The sequence below is a fragment of the Gambusia affinis genome, linkage group LG22 (assembly GCF_019740435.1).
Source record: "Gambusia affinis linkage group LG22, SWU_Gaff_1.0, whole genome shotgun sequence".
Taxonomy (NCBI): domain Eukaryota; kingdom Metazoa; phylum Chordata; class Actinopteri; order Cyprinodontiformes; family Poeciliidae; genus Gambusia; species Gambusia affinis.
The window spans coordinates 2,655,708-2,680,961 of NC_057889.1; the positions used below are offsets into that span (position 1 = coordinate 2,655,708).

The 25,254-nt window shown below is 35.2% G+C and overlaps 2 protein-coding genes and 1 non-coding gene across 4 annotated transcripts in view; all 3 read left to right on the forward strand.

The window, feature by feature from the left end:
- The window catches only part of cad (carbamoyl-phosphate synthetase 2, aspartate transcarbamylase, and dihydroorotase), a 28,368-nt gene extending 24,444 nt beyond the window's left edge, over nucleotides 1-3,924 (forward strand). The window contains exons 40-44 of the mRNA XM_044106408.1: nucleotides 1,735-1,860; nucleotides 1,931-2,086; nucleotides 2,601-2,702; nucleotides 3,093-3,187; nucleotides 3,276-3,924. Coding sequence (XP_043962343.1) covers nucleotides 1,735-1,860; nucleotides 1,931-2,086; nucleotides 2,601-2,702; nucleotides 3,093-3,187; nucleotides 3,276-3,375 — 579 coding nt within the window. The 3' untranslated portion in view covers nucleotides 3,376-3,924. The remainder of the gene's footprint in view (nucleotides 1-1,734; nucleotides 1,861-1,930; nucleotides 2,087-2,600; nucleotides 2,703-3,092; nucleotides 3,188-3,275) is intronic.
- A 1,172-nt stretch (nucleotides 3,925-5,096) lies between these two features.
- dnajc5ga (DnaJ (Hsp40) homolog, subfamily C, member 5 gamma a) lies at nucleotides 5,097-23,734 on the forward strand. Of its 2 annotated transcripts, XM_044106409.1 has the most exons (7): nucleotides 5,107-5,302; nucleotides 14,830-14,957; nucleotides 15,162-15,375; nucleotides 15,978-16,134; nucleotides 16,971-17,149; nucleotides 17,600-17,643; nucleotides 18,562-23,734. In XM_044106409.1, the coding sequence occupies exons 2-5, from the start codon at nucleotides 14,839-14,841 to the stop codon at nucleotides 17,144-17,146; spliced, it is 666 nt and encodes a 221-aa protein (XP_043962344.1). In that variant the 5' UTR covers nucleotides 5,107-5,302; nucleotides 14,830-14,838; the 3' UTR covers nucleotides 17,147-17,149; nucleotides 17,600-17,643; nucleotides 18,562-23,734. The 2 variants fall into 2 exon arrangements, with proteins under 2 accessions (XP_043962345.1, XP_043962344.1); XM_044106410.1 differs by lacking the exon at nucleotides 16,971-17,149 and having other exon boundaries at nucleotides 5,097-5,302.
- Nucleotides 23,735-25,109: 1,375 nt separating this feature from the next.
- On the forward strand, nucleotides 25,110-25,181 carry trnaa-ugc. Its single transcript has one exon. It is a non-coding gene; the product is annotated as a tRNA-Ala (tRNA).
- The last annotated feature ends 73 nt before the right edge of the window (nucleotides 25,182-25,254 follow it).

Consider the following 25,254-nt stretch of genomic DNA (forward strand, 5'->3'; position numbering starts at 1 on the left):
AGAAAACTTCAAGGTTTTAAATTACGTTTTATAATCATTGAGTGTAACTTTATTCCTATTTTAAAAATTAAGACCAGAGAAACGAGTTTACCCACATGGATCCTGAACATTTAAGAACATATTTTGTTTATATTTTCAATTTAAAGGAATAATTAAAATTTTGTAAAGGACTGTTGCATGTAGTTGAAACTACAGGTGAAAATAAAAAATAAAAATTTCCATAAACTGGAATCACACCTCTCTCCTTTTTAAAAGTCTGCTCATTTTTGTCATTTCTGAAAAACGTAACTTCCCCAATCAGTTAGTTTCTTAGGTTTTATTTTCTTACTTTAGTTCAGTGGATCGGTGTGGATAGGAAGTCTTCTCCATCCAGGCGGTAAGGAGTTTTTTAATCAAAGATTTGAGTGGAAGAAGCTTTGGCTGAGTGCTTTGCTCTTAAATTTTTAAATGCTAACATTACCTGCAGTTGTTTGCACTGACATTTGTTCATTTGTACCAAGGAGTTTAACATAGAACTGCTGAAAAGCTATTGTCTTTGGCTTTGTGCGTTTTTCTTTTTGACAATAGCATGGTAACTCAATTCTTGCAATCTGTCATCTCGAAGCCAAGGGCAGATGACCGCCCATCGACGAAACATAACCTGCAGTTGCTTTGACAGATCACTGCCTGTTTCTCATTAATTTGCTTTTAAATCTTTAGATTAGAGGTTCATGCTTCGATTTTTGAAGTTTTATAGTTTAGGTCAATCTGAAAGAACAGTAGAGATACGTTTGTCATTCTGATCCTGATATATTCCCAAGCCTGCCAGACATACAAACTGATTTTTGTTCTAAATGTTTAAATGCAACAAATGCTTAGAAAATTTGTATCGGATTCGTATCTGATTTAGGGTGTTGATACACCTGTTAAGAGAACCAGTAGACTCTGTTTGACCGGGGACCAAAGATACAACAATTGCTAGATTTTCAGCTGGTGCAATTCTCTTTCACGCTGCACCGTGTCAAACCAACTAAATCCTTTGAGCAACCTGTTCCCCTTCTCACCTGTAGGGGCGCTGCATCAAGAACTTCTGAAGGAAACAATACAAAGATCTCTGAAGAAGACACTGAGCGCAATTTTCTCCTTCACCAAATGGAAACAGATTTTGTGAAGCTCGCAGTGTCAGATTTTAGTAGCGGTAGTAAGATTTCTGTTTTGTCTTTGGTAAAATGCCACAAGCCAATTCTTTTCCATTTGTTTGGATTGAATTTACCCAGAATGCCCGGCGGTATAGTCCTTTTCCTGCTTTTGGAGTAGTCTCTGAAACCGAGGTTTGTAGGCAGACCAGAATTTACTTTTTTGATCTGCACCAGAGTTTGATTGCACATTCACACTTCCACAAACAAGTCAGACTTTCCAGGCAAACGAACTAAACTTTGATTAAAGCCACTGAACAGGGCTGTGTGAATGTCTTCTTGATGCCACATATGGGAAGTAGCACAAAATTCATTTTTTGGAAGAGAGGGGTGAAAAGATTGCAGTGAAAACGTCGAATACGGGCCAAAAAAAAAAAAAAGGAATCAGATTTAGGTGGCATTTGCTTGCTGTGCCTAAAACTTAAAACAAGCAGCACTCATTTTACAGCAAAACACAAATAGTGTTAGACAGAAAACTTGACCAGTACTCTGCAGGTCACATTCTAGCTGCATGATTTGTGAACCAGTCTAGTATTTTAACATTATGTTTTATCTGCAGAGTGCATCCCGTCACTGCCGTAAACCAGTGATAAACGCCGGCGACGGCGTCGGGGAACATCCCACCCAGGCCCTGCTGGACGTCTTCACCATCAGGGAGGAACTTGGGACGGTCAACGGGATGACGGTAAAACCTGGGAAACTCAGATCGTGATCTGGATCAGGAGCACAACACTTACAGTTTGTGTTTCTGCTAGATCACGATGGTTGGAGACCTGAAACATGGCCGCACTGTTCACTCTCTGGCCAAGCTGCTGACTCAGTACCGCATCACTCTGCGCTACGTAGCGCCTAAAAACCTCCACATGCCTGCAGAGATCATCAGCTACGTGGCTTCGAAGGGCATCAAGCAGGTGAACATCATAATTCTTTAAGTGGGCAAAGGAGAAAAAAATACCAAGATATTACATAACCACAGTAAATAAGCTTTCCATATAAATTTCCCCTCTGAAAATATGTGAAATAATTTTTTAGAGAGGGAAAAAAAATCTAAAACTAATTGAATTTCATGTTACAGCCATAGTTTGAACATCTGTAATTTATGATTTCTTTCTTAGTGAAACAATTGGTCAGTGGAGGAAGACATTTCTAACTTATTATATGAGAAAATGTCTTGCAGAGTTTTTCACTTGTCACTATAACTTTTTCAGTAATATTAAGGAATCATTGAAGTAAAACTAGTTCTTATTTCTTGCTGAAAGTTACTTGTAAGTTAGTACACATGAAAAAAGATGAAACTAATGTATTTGCACTAGAGAATAGACCAAAAATACTTTAAGATTTTGTGTTTTTGCAGTGCACAGATGAACCCAGAGTGTAAAAATGGCTTCCAGCATACTAAACTGATTAATTTGACTTTTTTAACAGGAAGAGTTTGACAGCATTGAGGAAGCTCTGCCTGAGACGGACGTCCTGTACATGACGAGAATCCAGAAGGAGAGATTTGGATCTGAGGATGAGTACAAAGCTGTAAGTTGGGTTTTAGTTTTAAACATTCAGAGAATGAAATGAAGTAGAGCTGCGACTAGTGAGTATTGTAGAAATCGATTAATCTACCAATTATTCTAACGATTAATGGATTATTTAGATAATCCATTAAGTAACATTATATTGCCTGGTGAGCAATAACATAGCATGTGGTTAGTAAATCTGAATTAATTGAAGCTAAAACTAAACCGCCTGAGAACATTTGGCTATGGGAATGTGTTTTTTTTTTCACCAAATGGCTTTTTTATGTCTCTAAACTCCGGTAAGCGGATAATCTACTGTTAAATTAGTTGATTATTTTAATATTGATTCATCATGATTAATCGTTCCAGTCCAGTTATGAAGATCCTTAATTTTTTTTGTTTTTATTAGTGTTTTGGTCAGTTCATCCTCACTCCTCACATCATGACTGTTGCCAAAAAGAAAATGGTGGTGATGCATCCACTGCCCAGGGTCAACGAAATCAGGTGAGTTCCTATTTTTATTGTGCAGCAAAACTCATTCAAAAAGCAAAAACTTTCCAGAGTAACTTAATTTTTCCTTTTGTCTCGTCAGTCCGGAGGTGGATACAGACCCCAGGGCTGCATATTTCCGTCAAGCTGAGAACGGCATGTATATCAGAATGGCCCTCCTGGCCACCGTACTTGGCAAATAAATCCATATTCCAGTTATTTGTAGCACAATGGGTCAAAGCTTGAAGTGCTACAATGCAGTATTTCTGTTTTTTCCTGAAAATCTGTAAAAATGTTACTAGCAAGATGACAGGAGAACACATTGTAGATTATTAGTTTTAGAGTTAGTTTCTAAAATGCTGCTTTAATGTTTCACTTCTAGGTCTTGTTTTTATTCCTATTTGAAGCCATTTGGTGGATGTTGGTGGTACTCTCTTAAAGGAATATGAGAACAGATTATTCCTTTATGCTTATAAAATGCATATTCTGTTGGCTCGTGGGACCAGTTAAAGTCATACTAATACTGGTTCTGCGCTGACCAGTCATGATACCAGCTGTTGTGAAAAATTTGCATTTTCTGTGGAAATAGAAAAACACAGGTGTTCTTTAACCATTTTCTGTGTTTAACTGTAACTGTCAATGCTTTCTTATATTGTAAGTACTTAAAAAAAAAATTTTTTAGTCCAAATAGAAATGTATGTCAGTAAAAGTGTTGATGAGCCTGAAATAAAAAGATTTTTCCAAAGCTATTGTAAAAATTGGAGTCAGAATAATTTGAACCACAAATGAGTAGCAATGTCTGAAATAAAAACTTCTGGATCAAGATTTGACAGCACTAAAACTGCATATTACATTAAATCAAATGTATTTTCTAACAAATCACAATTTTATTTCTTGTAGAGATGAGGGAGTGAAATTTATAATTAAATCTGCTTTGTAAAATTGCAAGAAAAAAGAGTGGAGAATTTGAGGTGCAGGTTGATATGAATTTTGTTTTGTCTGAAATGTCGCTAAATGTAACAAGAAAATTACTGAGTTGGCAACAGTGGAGTGAATATTGTTAACTGTAAACGTGCAAACCTGACCTGGTGGGTCAGTCTGTAGGTCACACCTCTCACTGCAGAGCAGAAGAGGACAGAAAATTATTTTTAAACCTTTGCTGACGAAGATAAGAGTAGCGGATAAGATGGGTTTCACATGTAAACATCGGGCAATCACCAATCCTCCAGAATTAAGGAAATCGGCCAAAACCAAAGGGAGCCCCAAAACCTAATTTTGCTTTTCGCTTATGTATATCATCATAGATAGGTAGTAACTATTTATACTCTGTTAAATTTTCTTTAACAGTTTGGCAAAAATGTACTTTTGAGTACTTTAACTGTACTTTTACTTGAGTGACATCAAGCATTGCTATTCCTTAGTAAAATTTATCCCTACTCTACCCACTGTAACTTTCCTGAAAAAACAGGCTTTTACCAAAAATACATCAAAGATTCACCTAGAATTTATGTTGGATGGAGACCTCCTGTTAGTACACAATCTTTGTTTTATCTACTGAGCATTTTTGGAGATGGAGATACAGAAAAGATACTCCAGGTATTATTTTTATGTTTCATATTAAAAAATAGATTTACAAAGCTGTTTCTTCTGCCTGAATTTGTACTTATTGTATTTATTTGTAATCATTTTTTATATTAGCCTTTCAAATACCAACGTTTTTGGATAATTTATTTTTTATTATTATTTTGACATTTTTAGGCATTAAATTAGATGCTCAGATAAAATAAAGTAAAAAGTATTTGTTTGGACGGTTACTTTTTACTTCGGCTTTAGTAAAAATGTGTCACTTGAGTAAAATTTTTCGGTTCTCCACACACTTCAGTTTATTTCACGGTCAACTTTTTTTTTGCTGATAAGCGGATTTGGGCCTTGAACGCATCACTCCTCACCCTTTATTTCCTGGAAGGAGGAGCGACCCGGCAAGCCAGCAAGTAGCGGGTGTTATCACTCACTTGCCACCGGGATAACGGAACTGTGTGACCCGTTAACTGGCGTATAAGACATTAAACCGGATGCCTCTATGGTCCAGTTAACCTTACAGCGAGATTCACGGTGTCCAGTTTACTCAAGGTGAGGCTTTTTTATTTCTGCTGGGACGTTACCAGCTAGCTTAACGTTAGCTAACGGCTCAAACTAGCGAAGCCTGAATGGATTTAAAAGATTTTTAAATGTATTCTTTTTTCTTTAACTGAATTGTCTGTTTTGCTTTTTTTAAAATAAACACATTAAAATCGGAGAAAAAAGTGGGCATTGGCGTGATAAAATTACATCTGTTAACAGCTCGAGTCAGTGTATCAAGCCTCTGCAGATGGGTTATAAACCCGATTAAAATGTGCAAAATAAGTAGAAACGGATGCTGAGGTTACGCTGTTCAAAATGGTACATTTATGAATGGCGAGGTGTAAAATAGAAGGAGTTGTCCCTTTGCAGGGGGGATTAGCAAAGGATTAGAGCTCTACAAGGACAAACAGACGGGAATCTTCCTTCATTATTCTAAAGCAGCACCCAGATCTTAATATTATTTATACCACATGATCGCTGAGTGATGCCTAACAAATCAGCCCCAGTCCAGAATGTGACAATCCAGTTCATGAACCTTTAAAGGATTTAAACACCGATAATCTTTATTTTAGCTGTTTCTAATTATGTTGAGGATTATTTCTCCATGCATAAGTCTTTGTATAACATTTTTGACAAAACTTTTTTCTGCAGCTGTTGCTGTGGTCAAGATTTGTATGCAGTGATCATGTTTTTCTTCTTTTTTTTTTTTACAAGTATTCAGTCATTTCTACAGTTAGTGACATTGATGTTTGTACAAAATAAATTACTCAATTCTATCTTCTCCCTAAGAATTCCGACTTTATGCTCAGAATTCCGAATTTTTTCTCAGAATTCTTTGTTCTGAATTTTCTTTTTCCCTTAGAATTCTGACTATACTTCACAAAAAGTAATATTAAGAATTCTGACTTTTTCCCCTCTTAAGAATTTTGACTTTGCACTCGGAATTGTTTTTACACTAAGAATTCCACCTTTTCTTCAAAATGCACAGTTTCCCTAAGTCTGAACTAGAAGAGCATTCTACTTTGCATGCAGATCCTCACCACTAAATCGCCATCTTGGAAGACAAGTGCACTTCAAAGCATAGGTGAACCATAACTTCAGTCCCAACCTTCCTTGGGAAAGCAGAGCATCTTCAGTCAGAGGCTTGTTCAGATTCAGTGCAGTACAGACAGCTACAGGAGATCTTTCCTGCCAACAGCCATCACCAAGAATCTTAATTAACGAGTTACAACAACATTTAATTTCCCTTTGGGATTAATAAAGTATTTTTGAATTTGAACAAAAATGAAGCTTAGCATACTTAGAAATTGTAATCCAGTAATACTTGTAATGTACTAATGCCGTAACAAGGTGAGAGCTCCTTCTAAGCTTGTCTGGTTTATTGTTGTCATAGCAACTCCATAGCAACAGAATTTTATCTCCAAGCTCAGAATTAAGATAGGTACTAAAAGTCCAACATGTTTTTCCAGAAAGTTATTTATTCTTCTGCATGACTCGCATTGAAGCTGTCCAGCAATGAAGTGAGATTTTTATTTTATTTTATTTTATTTTATTTTGGTGGCCCTAATATTTCTCTGTAGTAAAGAAACATACTGTAACAGGTTATTTTACTTTTTTTTTTTTGACTCTTTAAGCCCTGTGTGAGACTCCACCCAAAGTTTTATGGGAATGCAAATATATAAAACAAACAAAAATACAACAAATGTTTGCTTTGGGAGTGGCGTTTACACACACAGCAGGAGAATAGTACAAATCAATACTTAGCAGGGAAAATCCTCTGTAGTCTCCTGTATGTTGTTGATATTTTGGGCGTTAACAGTTTTCTGCAGGCGTTGATGCATAGGAAATTTTTTAAAACATCTTTGTTGCAACAGGAAAACCTAAAGAACAGGACTTTGGACCTGAAACCAGATAGCTTTGCATCCAGAGAAACTATCTGGTTAGCTCAACACGGTTGGCAAAACAAATAATTTGCATGTGGAAAATATACTCCTAAAACACTTCAAGCTATTAAATGTTACTATTGAAAACAAAACTGACAGGAAATCTACTTAGCAGCACAGAATATTGTTGAAAATCTTTCCCTCTCTGTCAAAAACATTTTCAGATTCTTCACAATCGGCTTCCTGCTTAGAGATTGTTTTAGTTCTTTTGAAAATTACAGACAATTCGCAGTAAAGTGTTAGTGAAGCACAGCACACTTTCAGTACTTTGAATTACTTCACAAAAGGTGCCACAAAAAGTTTGATTGGTATCCTGATGTACCTACAAACGTTTTCAGTATTATAGAATATATATTTCAGAGAAAAACTTTTTTTGTTCTCTAGATCCACATAAAGATCAAAAAATATGAAAATGCAGTTTGAGCGATGCTATTGCAGTGAAGCACAGTAGGAATTTCCTAAGTGCTGTGTTACAGTAGCTGTAATTTCATCACTATTTTTTTTTCACCATAAACATTGAGTAAATATTTATGCTACTGATTGTCTGCTGACCATTTTTTAGCCCATATCCTGTTTCCCTTTTAAGTATGTGACGTTTTGTTAGCATGAATGCAGCAGGCAACTGCAAGATCACTTATAAGAAAAGCTGATTGAGGAACCTGACATGCACTGAAAAATGCATTATGAACAATGTTGAATTATCTTGCACTGAAAAAAACTTTTGCAAAGCCAAATTTAAATGGTCTAACTGCTTAGAAGGAAAGTATAAAGATGTTTGTTGCTGTATAAAGTTGTGCACTTCAGTGCATGGAAGCTACTGAGGGCTGATTGATTTTCTTAGGGTTGCATTTAGAGCGACTGGTGGAGCTGCTGGGAACGTTTGATCCTGCAGGAATTAGGTCACAATCAGTACGGCTAACTTTTACCTAGTTTTTATGATTCAGCACAAATATCCTTAAATTAAGGCAAAGGTTTTTCCTTTCAAACCATTTATTCTTTTATTTACTTACTAGGGATGCACCAATCCACATTTTACTGAAATATAAATATATTTTAAAATAAATAAGAAAACATAGAATTAGACTGAATAGATCTGCCGTCATGGATTAGACACATTGTCACGATGTCCGATCTAGAATTTTTTAAATATCGGGATCAATACAGATATTAATATTGGATGTAAATTGTTTTGTTTTTAAACTTTGGATGATGAAAATGTTTGATATATTCCAACATGTGTGTAACCATAGTGATGTAATAAGTAGTAGGGCTACATTTAATGGACAATGTGGCTTATATAAGATAATCTGGTCATTTGTAAATTGATTTATTTGACCGATCAGATTCACCTGAATTCAACCCCAAATTCAGCCAATCTTCCTCTAATGTTCACTTATCCGATTACAGAGATTGTCATCCTACTTGTCACCCCCATTTTGTTTTATTCTTTCTAGATGTTTGGTTATTGATCCAAGTGCTGATAAAACACCCAGTTTTTTCACAATGTATTCTTTTTCACCCTGTTAGTAATTTAAACTTCATTATATTTGTTTATTCAGCGTTACTAGTGATCTATAACTTGGTGATTCCTCATTGAATATTTTATTTCTTCAGATTTATTTCATAAAAGCAGCATTTTCCTGAACATTTGAGATAAAAAGTTGTTAATTTTAGTTTAATTTTGGCTACATTGGCTGTCCAGTTTATTGCTGCCGGTTGTTGGTGTCACAGTTCACTTGCTGTTCATCTTCCAGAGATATTTTTAACTGATTATTATCAGTTAATAATAATCAAGCTGTCCTGAAATGATGTTTTCACAGAGTCGGATCTTTATAAGAGTGGTTGCCTGCAGTCTTCACATGATTTTTCCTCGGTTGGTGTCTTTGACAAGACGCTTTGAGTTGGAAAATGCTTTAAGGTTTTTCTGCTAAAAATAGCTTTTATTTTTTTAAACTGTTTTCTGTCAATTACCGTGATTCATTTGTTTTACTCAGGGTTTCTCAGGTCGACTAAATATCATGTGTAGATTCTTTTTTCTTTCTTTTTTGACATTTCTTATAAAATTATAATACAGCATCATATAGAAAACTATAGACAGATTGAAATATAGATGACCAGGTTGTTTTAAGCTACATGTACGTCTCAAAACATTACAATATTATAAAAACTTCAGAAAGTGACACACAGATTCATTACACAGAAAGTGAAATATTTCAAGCTTTTATTTATTTTTTTATTTTAATGGTTATAGATTTTAAAATGCCTGAACGCTGCTGTTTATTGATCTTATTCAAATTTTCTGAGAAGCTGAAAATGTAAACTGAGTAGGACTAAATTGTTCTAGAAATTATTGCAATATATCATATTGTTTTGAGATAATTTTTAAATAATATATTGAAAACTGCATAATAGTGAACGTTCACCCTCTCAAATACCAGAAAACCTTTTTTTTTAAAGAGCATTTAACATTGGAGCTGGAAGATATTTTAAATATACTAAATAAAACCAACAGCCAAAACAATTAATAAATCAAAAATAAAAGCCACACAAAACCAAAAACATAAAAAGATTTGATGATGATGTCTCTGAATGAAATTGTCCTTAATAAATATAAATCCTCAAAATGAAAATGATCTAGCTCATTAATTAACAGGTTTAACTGTGAGCCAGAATCATCAAAATGACAAGAAATACAGGCTTGGAATATTTACTCTATACAAAAAATATTAAACTTGTAGATATTTTTAGTTTTTCGTTTCATAATGAAACACCACAGGCCTGTTTGCAGAGCTGGAATCACAAAGACTGCAGTTGCTCCATTAACCTAATAGGCCTGTCTCACTGATACCCGATCAATAGCTGTAGTGGCGGCTGGATCAGTAATCAAAAATGTTTATGTTCCAAAGAAAAGCTCCACTTTATGTCTCCAGTTCTGCCATCCTAAACCCAGTTAGTGCCGTATTTACAGCAGCCATCTTGGCTCCAGCAGGAACGCCATCTGGACCTGTGGCGTTTCTAACATTTTTGGACTAAACATGTCCGTGTGATCTTTATGCAAGATTTATTTCAGTCCAGAACCTGACTTGGCTTCTTCTCTCTTATCGTAGTTGTTAGACTGCAGGTTGAGATCACACTGCTGTTTGTTTTCAGATATTTGTTTTCAAAAACTGAAATGTGTGAGGATGACTTGGTTAAAGTCTTTCAGCTCCAGTGAGTAGAAACTGACTGTAAACAACATATGTTCCTGTTAAAGGCTGCATTTCTTATGTAACTGGCAGAATTTCTCCAGCAGTCCAGGCTGACAGATATTATGCTTTCATATATTTTATTCTTCTAAACCAAAATTATTGCAGACTGAATATATATCCAATAGGGCTGCAACAAATTATTATTTTATTAATCGATTATTCTGATGATTAATCAACTAATCAGATTTTAAGAACTGGTGCTTTCTGCAAATTTTTCAATTAACTATGTAAGCCTTTTTACAGGATATTAGAAATGCATTAAAAAATGCAAAACAGCTCATTATTTTTTGAATAAGAAAATGAACATTCATTTCTTATAATGCAGTAACAGGAGGAATCTACACGCTTGATCATTTGTAGCTAATTATGCATCAGTCTACTAATTTATGCTTGGCATTAATTATTGGATAGCAATAAAAAAATTGTTTTTTCAGAATTTCAACCAGGTGGAGCTAAAACTGCCACCTCAGAAGTTAGATTTATAAACAAATGGTTTGTATTTTTATCTTAAGTGCAAAATATTTGTACTGTATCTTTTTTTGTACAGCCTTAGCATATTTACTGCTTTGAATGTGCTGTTCTTTCAGCAAGTGGCCATTTTTAGAGTTCTGTATACTTCAGTAATTGATTAATAACTAATCAGTTACTAAATTAGTTGACGATTATTTGAATAATTGATTAATCACGATTAATCGTTTCACCCTTAAAGCAAAATCACTTCTAATGTAGTAAATGTGTCATTATCTAGCTACTGTTTCCTTTTTCAGTTTATGAATGTGTAACAGTTCGACATGAAATGGATTTTAAATGTTGACACTTTGAGGTTTTCTGTGTTTGTAAAACCAGGAAGTGACTTTAATCTTTGCCAGTGACCCATTTTAAGAGTCAGAATGTGGAACTACTGAGTGAAAGTACCATCTGGTGCAGTTGTGAAAGGGATGTAAGCAGCATGAGGCTCTTAACTAATTAGATGAGAGACAATAGAAGGAAAGCTGCTCTCTGCTGCGCTGGAGATGGAATCATTCAGAGGATTTTCCCAGTAAATGTGTAACTGATCTCATTGGAGAAAAACTGATAAATAGGGCGACCATTAGCTCCCCGACCAGAAATACTGCTGGGCTTTAAAGCCTGATTCAGGATTAGTTTGATCAATTTCTCCATGAAAGCGATTCTAAATCTGGTCGTTTAATTCCAGTAAGGGCTGCACAGTGGCGCAGTTGGTAGAGCTGTTGCCTTGCAGCAAGAAGGTCCTGGGTTTGATTCCCGGCCCGGGGTCTTTCTGCATGGAGTTTGCATGTTCTCCCTGTGCATGGTGTTTTCTCTCCGGGTTCTCCAGCTTCCTCCCACAGTCCAAAAACATGACTGTCAGGTTAATTGGTCTCTCTAAATTCTCCCTAGGTGTGTGTGTGTGTGTGTGTGAATGGTTGTGTGTCTTGTATGTCTCTGTGTTGCCCTGCGACAGACTGGCGACCTGTCCAGGGTGAACCCCGCCTCTCGCCCGGGACGCAGCTGGAGAGGAACCAGCAACCCTCCCGACCCCATTAGGGAAGAAGGGTGTAAAGAAAATGGATGGATGGATGGATGGATGGATAGTTCCAGTAAAAGTAATAAAGGTTTTATGTGTCCAAAGTTAATGATTGTTGTGGAAAAATGAAATGCCTTATTCTGATGAACTGAAATCAATCAGCTTTAAATAACTGCAGTTTTTTGCAGTGAATTCAAACAAATTCATTTACAAAAAACAAAATTTTTCTTTGCTGCACTCATTAAAACTGAAAGTAGGGACCAAACATTTTATCTGCTGCTTATTAAACAGTCAGAAATTATGCAAACATTAATTCGTGTTGCCTCTTCTATTTAAAAATCTTTGCAGCTGATAGTTAAGAGGCTGACAAGTTTTAATTTTATGTTGTACCAAATTTGTGAAGTAATTAATTATTTGAAAGTTATAGTATCCAATCTGCTTAAATTGTTTTTCAGTTTAGAAATCTTCACTGTGCATTGTCTGACAGCTGGCTGAAAGAAGATTTTGCGTGTAAGAATATGGAGAGCAGTTTTATTAAAAATGTAATTTTATTAATAAATATATAATAAATACTCCATCAAATAAATAACTGTCCCCAGGAAATAAACATTTTTATGGTTTGCTTTGTATTTTTATTAAAATGAAAAATCTAATTCCCTGATGTACTAAATAAAACTTTTTGTAATTATTTTATAGGGTCATTTATTTATTTAATGGAGTAGTTAATCACTTGGTGCAGCATTGTAAATTTGAATTAAACACTTCAAATTGGGTTGTTTGGAAATATTTTTGGTTATGATACATAAGCTGAAAGATTGCCTCTCATTTTTATTAAAATAATGTTTTCTTTTAAAAGGCAATAAAATATATAAGGAATAAGCTTATTTTGTCTGTACATCAATCAAAATAATAAAAGTTAAAGATCACATTTGCAAAACTCCTTCAACAGTCGGAAGAATTGCTGCTTTTGTATTTAATTTTTTAGATATTTTTGTTATATAAGCTGTGAGATGTCAGGCTAAATAAAAACAGGTCGGTAGAGTTTTATTTAACTTTTTTATCTGTTTCTCTCTGAGTTCATTAAGTTTGTGATTCTTAGCTTACATCAGAAAACTTCTGTTTGTTGTTGGCTGAGATAAATTGATTGATTTCAGATTTTTCTTTTTTTCCAAATCAGTGTTTTCTCTAAAGATCCCATCAGTAATTTTGTACCATTTGTCCAATCAATATATTGATTAGACTTGTTTTGATTTTTCTTTGGCAGAAGAACATTTTCCTCTGCCAACTTGTTTTGTGTTTTTTGTTTTTTTTTTCCCCCGTGACGTCTGTGTGTGGATGAGCGGTTTTGTTGTGTTTGTCTGTCTAAAGCGGTCCAGTCAGACTCTGACCGGGACGCTGTCCCTCTCTGACGTAAACTTGGATGGGTAATCTGTTAGATCAGCAAAATGTAATCTTCTTTAGTCAATGACCGCTGTGGCATTATTTGTATGGCTGAGTAATAGATGTGCTCGTTTTGTACAGTTGCCATGGTTCACCAGGAATCCGTTTGTGTAGTTCAGGAAAAAGTCTTTTGTTAATGACTTTTCCTATGTTGAAATGCTTACATGCTCAGTTATGTTATCTTTCCCAGTTGAACGTAGTATGGAAATGGAGAACTGTTGGCTGGATTAAGTAGCATTTTCAAACCAGTGATTAATCAAATCTCCAGTAATTTATTTCATTTAACAAATACAAATAATACATTTTTGATTGCTGGGGTAATACTGAACAATGTGTCCCAGCCTTCTTTCATTTTGTATCCATGTTTTTACCCATTATGTGTCACTTTTTTCCTCATTCTGTTTAGACAATATAAGAGAGTAAATATTGTTAAAATGCTCAGATCTCACTTACGTCTGTGAAAATTTTATATTAAACCACTACCTCCTCTGCTTGTGGTTTTGAACTCAGTTTGGAAAAGTTGATGGTGGTATTTTATAATTTATGAACCCTTAAACAAAGCAAAGCTATATGTCATTACAATAAACTATAAGTAAATTATTCAAGGTTATAGAAAACAAGGTGACAATAAATTTCTAATTATTATCACTTTTTAAATTTGATCAATAAATACTATCAATAAAACTACAATACGATTACAGTAATCCCTCGTTTATCGCGGGGGTTACGTTCCGAAAATGACCCGCGATAAGTGAAATCCGCGAAATAGAAAACTTTTTTTTTTTACAATTAGCAACTATTACATGTACTGTATACAAATACAGTGACTCACGTGTAGGCCGTTTCACTGCTCTTCAGACTGGGCCGCTGCATCCTGACTGCGCTCTGCAGTGTTCTCTTCTTCGAAATTACAAGATAATTTGGCCAACTTAATGTAAATTTGCCAAGCTGTTTTATGTAATGCATATAACTGCAGACGACAAAATGATAGCACAATTCGTAGCATGTTTTGATACAAGAAGCGGGAGTGAGTTTTTAGCGAATCAGAATGCAGAGCACAATGCACCAAAAAAAAAAAAAAAAGCATTATGAAAATCCGCGAAATAGCGAATCCGCGATAAGTGAACCGCGAAGTGGCGAGGGATCACTGTATTGTAAAAACTAATTTAATCTTTCATCAGGAATTGAGCTTGAGAGTTTAGATTGTATGAGATTTAAACTCGACAAAAAGCAAATTATTGTTAGCTCACATCGGTAAATGTGCTCACATCTGTCTCACTGCACGCTCAGGGTGGTAGCACAAATATGGTGCCATAACTATGACTTTTGTTTAGCATTTTTTGTGTTTGTGTAACATGAATCGTTTATTTTCGTTTGTAGAGGTGAGCCATGGCTGAACAGAATTCTGCCCGTCCTCAGAGGAAGATGTCCACCTCCGGTGAGACCGTGTATAAAGTGTTAGGCCTCGAGAAAGGCGCTTCAGCTGAGGAAATTAAGAAAGCATACAGGTGAGCTGACTGGATGTGAGCCAGTCTGAGTCATTAACCTGTTTATACAGAGTCTCAGCTGTCTCTGTTGAAATACTCACCCTGTACTTATTTCCAGGAACTTCATGTTGAATTTTGTGACCCTGGAAGTTATTTTCATAAAACAATCCTTCTTAAAGTCCAAAACTGATCGTTTGCCTCTGATCCCCTCTGAACTCTTTTCAGAAAACTAGCGTTGAAGTACCACCCGGACAAGAACCCAGACAACCCAGACGCAGCGGAGAAGTTTAAGGAGATTAACAACGCCAATTCTATTTTAAACGATGAGAACAAAAGAAGGATTTACGACGAGTACGGCTCCATGGGTCTTTACGTATCCGAACAGTTTGGAGAGGAAAGTGTTAAATACTACTTCCTCATGTCCAAATGGTGGTTTAAGGTTAGTAACGCCGGTGGCCTTTCGCACATTTAACAAAATCTTACATTGTTTTTACAGCAACTAAGCAGTAACTTCTTTTAACAAAAGGATAAATAATTAGCCAAATGAACACATATTTAATGAATCTGTAAACACAGCTGGGTGAAGCCTAATGCTGACCTCTGGTTCATCCTCATGATGCAATCATAGACGTTTGTCCTCCTGCCAGGATTGTAGATTAAAGCTGACATGGATCAGCAACTTCTGCAGTGGAGTACCACACAATGTAAATAGATATGATGCTGTTGATGCTTGTTGATGTTGTCAGAGGTGATTAAGCTCCTGATTATGTTGCTGTGGTTGTTTTTAGGTCGTTTGCAGTAAATATTGTGACATAAAACATATTCTATCTTGTATCAGAGGCAAATTACTAAATCTACAGTCTTTTTTGGATTATTTTCTTAGATGGCAAACAAATTCAGAATACCTAAATGTTCTGGCTGCACTGCAGAACTGTTCAGAATCACATGTAATCTGATGATCCAACTGTTTAGAGATGAAGATTAAATTATGTCCACTGTCATACGACTAAGGAAAACCTGTTTGCATGTAAATCCCTGCAGAGTCTGGTGCTGTGCTGCACACTTTTCACCTGCTGCTGCTGCTGCTGTTGTTGCTGTTTCTGCTGTGGAAAGTGCAAACCCCCCGACGACGAGGAAAACTACCAATATGTTGATCCTGAAGACCTGGAGGCCCAAATCAGAGCGGATCAGGACGGAGGCAAGTGCTTCTGGGTCACTCTGGTTTATGTAGATTTATTTTGATGAGTGAGTTTTGTTTGTATTAATGTGGGACAACCAGTAGGTCTGTCACAATAACAAAATTTACTGGACCATATATTGTTCCAGAAGTAATTGCAATAAACTGTTATTGTTGTTTTGAGATCATTTTCAACTGATAATAATGCAAGTTCACTCTCTCAAAGATCAATAAACTTTACATGCTAATGAAGAAATACCACTGGAACTGGAAGACATTTTAAATATTTGAAACAACTAAATTAATTATGAAGTCTTTGTGAACAAAATTGCCCTTCAGAAATACGGCTAGTTGAGACCAAACCATCAGGCTGAAGACTTTTGTCATCCACTTTTTGGGAGAAAAAGGAAAAAATGATAAATTATGCAAATGGAAAACATGGAGCTAATTTTAATTTATTAGTTTATTGTGACAGGCCTAACAACCAGTGTTTAGGTTGCAGCTGTCTTTGTAGATTAAGGTCATTTTATGTCAAATTGATGCAAAGTCAACAAGGAAATTAATTTGTTGATAAAGATTGATTTAAGCTCAAGCTGCAGAAACAGTTTAAGGTTTTTGACGTCATTTTCTTGTCATACAGAATAAAATATGACAAAAACATATTTTTAGGTCACTGTTTTGATTTAAAATATTGAATCCTCAACATCCTCAGAAGTAAAACACAGCACCCTTTGTAGCAGTAGTTTACTACATTCTAGTGGTTGAATTAAACTACATTAAGCAGCTTCACTGGTTTGCATCAGCAGAGGATTTAAAATGGACTCACACCTCAGGATTTCCCTGTTCCAATCCAACAGGTACCACTGTAATCATAATCCAGCCAGCATCCGATCTGGGTCCAGAAACCCCAGAGGAGCAAAGTAAGCCCATCCCCCTGCCCATGCCCATGCCTCCACCTGAGCCCCAGTCGCCTCCATCAGCCAACACAGCGGGGGAAGAAAACCCCAGAGACAGCTTACAAGAGTCTAAATGACTCGTAAGAGCCGCCTCCAATGATCTGTGTCCCGTCCTCTTCCCATCGTTTTGTTTTTGTTTTTGTTTTTTTAATTTATTTTTGTTATTTTACACGTCAGCTGTATTTTGTGGCTTCTGCTACTCGGCTAACAAAATCCTGCAGTTTTCCATTTAACCCCAACAACCATCCTCATGTTGATTTCTACATGCATGCCCCGTTCATCAACACGTTACCTGTGTGTGTCTGCGTTACGATGCATGAGAGATCCAGATGTTGTCCACTGATCTGAACCAAATACTCACAGAAATGAAAAATGAAGCGCTTGCATTGCTCAGCACTCTGTAACACTTTTATCCATGTTGTTTGCTTTATAAAACCTGAGCTGCTGCTGGGTTCTATTTGTTTTTTTTACCTTTTTAATCCATGCTGATATGCAAGCAATTTTACATCTTGTATTATTGTTTTTTACAGGAAAGTGATCATGTGATTAAGTGTCAACTAGCTGACGCAAGAAGGTAAGATGATGGGGGGGGTTTCAGAATAAAAGCCTCAGCATTAATCCTGTACTATACTCGAGTTCTAAATTGATAACGACATAATAATGCAAGTTTGCCGACTCAAAGACAAACTCAGCACTGAAAGTCGAAAACATTCTAAATTTCCAGAATAAAACAACCAAAAACAATAAATAAAAAAACAAAATAAAAACCACTTGCAACCAAACCCAAAAATAAAATGATGTGTCTGGAGACCAAATTTCATCAGAAAAATCATCAGAATGGAAATAATCAATTTGATCATGCAGTTAATTGATCGATTGCTTATTGCGACAGACTTGTCTGAACTGAACAACCACAAACTTTAAGGTACTTTGAGATTTAATTAAAAAAAAGACCAATATAGACAAGTTTTTAATTGTGAAGGAAAAGCAGATAAATATATATATATATATTTTGCTTACTAATTGAATAATTGTTGCAGATATAAAGTGGAATAAGGTGTGAATGTTTGCTGTACGTTCCTGCAGAAAATAATCCAGACTATTAGAATTTGAGAGGAAAAAAAGGCCTTATCTCCTTTTGTGTTTGGCCAGGTGGCAAACTTTAATGCACCGACACAATCAGTGTTTATTGTTTACCTTTCTTAAAAAGAAATTTAATTATTTTTTGTATCTTTTAATTTATGTTATATTCTATAGAAAAAACTTAAGTTGTTAAAAGAAAAGTCTGTGGAATGCATAATTTTTATATTTGATTATTAGTTTCAGATTTTTAATTTTAGAAAAAACAGTGAAGGTTATTCATTCTTCTTCTACTTCACAATCATATGCTACTTTGTTGCCCGTTGCATAAACTCCAGTAATGGTTGTTGAAGTTTGAATGTTTCGGAGCCGTTTGATCTGAACCCTGCCTCTGTTTTTAATTTTCCCTCAGCGTTTCACGGCTCTACTTCGATCCAGCTCCATCTGACCGCTGTGAGCAACCCAGAGAAAAGCCAGCCCAGAGTCACCAGCCAGTCCAGATCTCCTGCCCCACCTGATGCCCCCCAAACCCCAACGCCCCCCATGCTAACCCAGCTAACACTACAGACCGCCTCCATGGACCTACATGGACATCTCCGAATGTTCCCAACGTCCCCACCCTCTCTTCTAGTTCCTGAAATATCTGACGCTGGTTCTGACTGTAAAAGTGTGTTACGCCAAAACTCCTCCCCAGTCTCCTCTGGTCATTCCATTTCCAACCACTAAGGATGGCATAAAAAGGAGATGTGGACGAATTATTTATTTGATCACTTTTCACCTCCTTTTGATTTTAGACACCGTTGATCATCAGATGGAGAACTTTTTTATTGTTTTTGGGTTTTTTTTACATATCCCCCACATTAACTTGCTTTTACTAACTTTGGGATAGAAAGTTGGTGATAAATTCAATGCCAAACATCACAGAAATCCAGCCACTCAGCAGAAACGAAGCATTAACACATGCACTCATTTCCTTCCTCCCTTGTTCTTTTGAACAATTCCCACTGTTTATTGTTGCATCGACTTGCACCTAAAACTCGCTGCAGTCTCGTGGTTTGATGCCAAACGTCTGAGCTGAGATGGAGAGGGGATCAGCATGCACTCATCGTTTTCGCCTTTCCGCTGTCCTGCATGGAAAACCCAAACGACTCTTCAGCTTTTCCCTGCATACTCTGGTGAAACGCATCATGTGCACAAATACACACTCACACCAGCCCAGATGTCACTGTGTGTTTAAAAGAACCAACAACAACAACCCCCAGCCACAGCGAGACGGGCAGCGACCCACACCAAACCGTGGAGCTCTGATGGACTGCAGGAAGAGATGTTACAATCAATGCTTTGAAGTTAGCGTCACGCTCTTTTGCATTATGTGGTTCAGTCAACCCAGCCGGGTTCATGCTCCGCCTCATTTGTGTCCACATTCACTAAGATTAGAGTCTAATCTGATGTTTTGTCTTGGCTTCTTTTTGTAGAGTTTGTTGTTTTATTTCCTAATTATGAACAAAAGCAAAGAGTAGCTGCTTTTCCAATTACAAATATGTGCAAATCCTTGTTGGTATTCAGCTAATGTCGAAAAAACACACCTTCACAGTTGCAAAGAAATGAAATTAAAAATGTGTGTGGATAAGTTTGTTCACAAAGGAAGACATTAAAAAAACATCATTCTCATGCCACTTCCTGTTGTTTTCTTCCTCATAGTTTCTACCAGTAGTAACATCTGGCTATTGATCACTTGACTCATGTGATGCAAAAAAAAGAATGTTTCCGTTGAGTTCTGTGAAATGAATCAATTATTATGTGACTGAAAAAACCACTTCATCCTACCCCAAAACCTTTTTATCAAAATACACAATTAGTTTTTTTAGTGTTTTGTTTCTATTAGACACATTTATTTTTGGAATTTAAATTTGCTTAATTCTATGTAAAAATGCAACTAATATCAAAGTCTGATCCTCGATCTGCAATCCTGAAACTTTTATATGTTGCTCTAAAGTAGCAGCATAGTAGAGCTCAACTGCTGCGATTCCATTGATCATAAAGTAATAAATATTATAAAAATACTACTTCCTGTTTACTTCTTCATCTTTTCCACCAATAGTAACATCCGGTTGTTGATCACATTTTGATACAGCTGAAGATTCTTCTCATCCTACGCAAAACTTATCGAAAAATGTGAACGTTTCCATTAAGTAAATTTTTTTTTGTAATTCCAGTTTGTGCAATGTTATGGTTAACAGTTACGACCAATTAACTAGGAGATCAAACTCCTATCAAAAAGCACGTTTTTTGATGAGGTTTTGTGCATGGAGGTTAGAGGTTTTTCAGTTGTTTAGTGTATTTCCCAAATTTGCAATGGAAACACATTTTTGTATCATGAGTGACTTGACCAACAACTGGATGTTACTACTGATGGAAACGTTGAAGAAAACGATGACAGGATGTGGTAGGAGGATGATGGCACTGCATATATTTTTTTATGACTTATCTTATAAACAAACTTATTCATGCATGATTTTAATTCATTCTGATTTAAAGGAAACACAGCAATTACAAAATGGTTTTTTTATATATCAACATTAGTGGAATATCGACAAAGTTTTGCTCACATTTGTGATGGAAATGGAACTGCTGACTTGACCTGAACTAAATTCAAAGTGTCTGACTTATCCGTTAAGTTCTGCATTATTTGTTTCCTTCAGGATGGAAATCTAAACCTTTACCTGCTGACTTGACATTGACAGTGGTGTGCCTTGAAGAATAATTGTAGTGGGAATAAATGAGATTAAGGTGTGAACGTTTGCAGTACGTTCCTGCAGAAAATAATCCAGTCTGAGAATTTATGAGGAGAGAAAAAGGCTTTATCTCCTTTTGTGTTAGCTCAGGCAGCAAACCTTGCTTTAGTTTGGGAGTTTAAACAAACAGAAAATAAATTCAGCTCTTGGATATGTTTTACATACCGACACAATCGTGCACAGCTTTATTTTAGATCATTAGACTGAATGAAGTTTTCTGCTGCTTTTGTGTCATGAAAAACCACGATGACTGACCTGATTATCAAGTTTTCACAAAACACTAAATTCTCTTATTGCGTTATCTGGTGCTTTCTGATTCCAGACTTAGTCAAACTTTTTTATTATTATTATTTAGAGGAAATTATCCATTTTTTATTATTCTCATAGGATGGGCTAAAAATTATTTGATTTTATTAATTACCATTTGTGTTTTTAAAGCAACCAAATGAAAACCCTTTACGTTCCTAACTATGTTTTGGTCTCTACTCATTTTTTAAAAACTAAACTGACTTACTTCCTTCAAATTGTCATTTTGTTCAACAAGTATCTGGTTCCATCTTTTAAATGTTGAGTCATTTCAGTCAAAGATGCTTTAATACCACTTGAAGACCATTTCTTTACAGAATAATATTTAATATTTCATTTATTAATTTTTCATTTCTTTGCTCCGTTCCTGTTGAAGAATCACTCCAGCATGTAAAAACTAGACCTTTGTTTGAGAAGCAGAACACGTTTGTAATATTCTTCTAAGTTAATCTGATAGTTTGTAAGTTAACATGCAGACATTATGATTACGTTATTAATAATTCAAACAAAAAGTAAAGTTATAGACTAAAAGCTATGGGCAAAATCCCTCTTTACAGTGAGATCAAAACATCGATTCAACTGAGATACACTATGATCAAAGTGGAGAACAAAGAAAAATATCAAATCTTGAAGAAAAAAGGATTTAAAAGCCTGATTCTGTACATGACTGGTGTGGAAATGATAAGCTAATCACGTCATTACGGATCAAAAATGATCACATTAAAATCCCAGATTAACAGTTGATAACTGAGACAAATTATCGCATTGATTACTTTAAATTGACGCATAATTCTGCTTGTTTTGGATTCATGTGTTCTCACTTATCTGCAAGCTGTGATGCATTTAAGTGCTGGCAGAAACCTCGTTCATCTGTGTTCTGACCGTATTCAAATCTACGATGGAGTATTAGAGCCAGACTAAGATGTTTTTTTAATTACGAGAATAAAATCATAAAATTAGCAGAAGAAAGTCGTAAGATTACAGGATTAGTCTTTCCACTGAGAAAAAGGTTTTTTTTGATGGATCTGATGTTTGAAACAGTCGCTTCGTTAGTCATTTCAAAGTCTTACTGATAATGATTTGATGGTGTTGTGTTTAATTAAAAGATTAAGTATTTTATTGTTCATAAAAGTATAGCCAGATACCTCATTTTATTATTTTTTTGAGGAAGAATTCTCATAAAATTACTACTTCATTCTCCTGATGTCCAACCTTATTCTAGTAATGTTATAACTTTATTCTTGTTTTTATATATATATATAAATTTATCCTAGTAATTTGACTTTATTCTGCTAATATTACGACCCTGTTCTCGTTTTATTACAACCTTATCATGATACGTTACAATTTTATTCTTGTTTAGCATGACCTCACTCTGATAATCTGACTTTATTAATATTTCAATTTTATTGCAACTTCAATCTGCTATAACTTTATTGTCATTTTATTAAGACTTTATTCTGGTAATATGAGTTTATCCTTGTAATGTTATGATTTTGCTCTCAAAATAATTTTTTTTCTTAGTGAAGCCCAAATACTCTGTCGTACTCCGTCCATGTTGGGGAAAGAAATTTTTCAAGTATAAAATGTATTTATTAAATTTCCAGTTATCACTTTTAATAAGAGAAAATTGCCGTTTTTGGCTGTGTAACAGTTTTCCTCACATTTTCCATGTCACTGTATTTTCTTTCACGCTATGTTGTAATTTTCAATAGTTATCTGGAGAGCACTGTAATATTAGTTTCACCCTCGCATTCGTATTTAATAGTTTTTATGCACAGGAGAAGGGAAACAAAGATGAATCACTAACATAAATGATGCAGAAGCTAGTTTTAAATAGTTCATTTGGCTAACACTTTAACGTTTTTTGGTGAAGTTTTAGTATTTGCTGTTTTCTCTCCTCAGATGTTTCATGCTCATGTTTTCTCCCAGCAGCTCAGGCTTCATGTTTCCCTGTCAGGTGCGTTAAACTAACGCAGAGCTGCAAACATCTCATTAAATCAGGTCAGATAAAAATATCTGCATCATGTTTCTCCATCTGCAAACAGGAAGACATCTTGGATTTGTTTTTATTAATAGCCAGAACTGAAAAATGATTTAATATTAATAATCATTGACCCACTGAATCTAAATTTAACTCTACATGCCAGGAAGCAAACAAAACAGAAATGATTAATCAAAATGACGTATTGGTACTGATTGAAGGTTTATGAAGTGATTTAACTTTAGATGCACTTATGTTTTTATTTATGCTATGACAAATGGTGGAAAAGTTAGATTGAAGTCGGTGTGTTTACTTTCAGTCAGGGTTCAGTGAGTCAATCTCCACTCTGTTTGCTAAAAAAATAAAATATTCCTGGAGCTGATGTGCTTCCAGAAAAATATTTTTTTTATTAGTTATTTTTAGTTGGCTGGTTAAACAATCTACCGGATGTGACAGATTTCTTATGAAGAGCCAAAAGACATTCTTGACCTGAACATGATTCATATTTATGAGTTTCGTTATTAAATCATATTTATGAGTTTCCTGACCAGCAAATCATCACCTGAAAAACCCTGGATTTATTACTTTATTTCAGTTTTCTCAAGCAAATTGAAATAAAATTTATTGTGTGAAACTCAAGCAAACTGAATTTTCACACAATAAATATTTGATATGTGTGTGTTAAAAATTTTCAATCATAATTTCTTTAAGTTTATTTGTTTGTGAAAAAATCTAGCATTTACTGCCAAAGGATATTAGAAAACTCATTTCCCACTATTTAAATAGTTTGCATTCAGAACATCATCTGAGAATAAAACCACATTTTGCAGATTTAAAAAAAAAAATTTCAAGTTGTGCGTTTCTGCACACTGAAACAGCCTCATGTATGAGTAAAACTGTGTGTTGCAATTGTGTGAACGTGCTCTGTAGCCTATATGTAGTCCTGTAATCCCATTAGCAGCTCGGTCTACTTACCCAACTGCATTCTGTTGATTAGCTCATACTTTGTGTGTTTTTGGCAGTCAGTATTTGAAACTGTTTATGGAGGAAAAACAGTGTCTGGGTCATCCTGTGGACACAATTATTGTTGCAATAAACAAGATTATTCACGTTAAATTCTCGTTGTGGAACTGAAAAGTTTGCACATTCAGTTTAGCACAAGCTGATTGGTTGACAAGAAATTTTTGGGGAGTTTACAATTTTTTAGATACAAAGATTGTAAAAGTAAAAACATCTACAACTTCTATACCGGCAATGTACTGACAACAATAAAAGTCGTAGACTTTATAAAATTGTGTGTATTGATAGGAGACATATATGAAACATTATCTGTCCTTTAAAATGTGTAGAAATAACCCTGCATCCTCTGCTAATTTGCTTATGAATTGTGTTTATCGCAACCTTCACATCTTGGAATAAAACAGAAGTCCAATCCATTTGATGCCATCAAGACAGAAGATTCATTCAAACCAACAGTAGATGGCGATATAGAGTCGAATTGACATTTAATAGTTCTTTCAGCGAGTATAATTTTGCTGTTTTATTTCATGTCATAAAAGGAGAAAGCTCTATTTTGGAAAATAACTTAATTATTTAAACACTCTTAAATATATGTCTTTAAATTAGAATTTCTTAAAAACACTGGATGTTTTTAAAACATCTGCATCTTTTTTCGCTCTGTATTACAAAACTTTGTTAAGTATGTCCACAGATTTTTTTTAATTATTATTATTTTGGACAATATCGGTGATTCTTATTGGATCTCGAGTTATTTCACATTTATATTCGTCTCAAAAGTTAAAATCTTGATGAAAATCAGAATATAAACGGTGGTGCGTATATATAACCAGTAATGGCGCTGGGTTGACCGTGGAAGGGGATGTAGCTCAGTGGTAGAGCGCATGCTTTGCATGTATGAGGCCCCGGGTTCAATCCCCGGCATCTCCAGTTGTATTTTTTCTCTCTTTGGATTTAAGTCATTCCCGGAAATTTGAATAGTGAATGTATATTTTTACTTAAA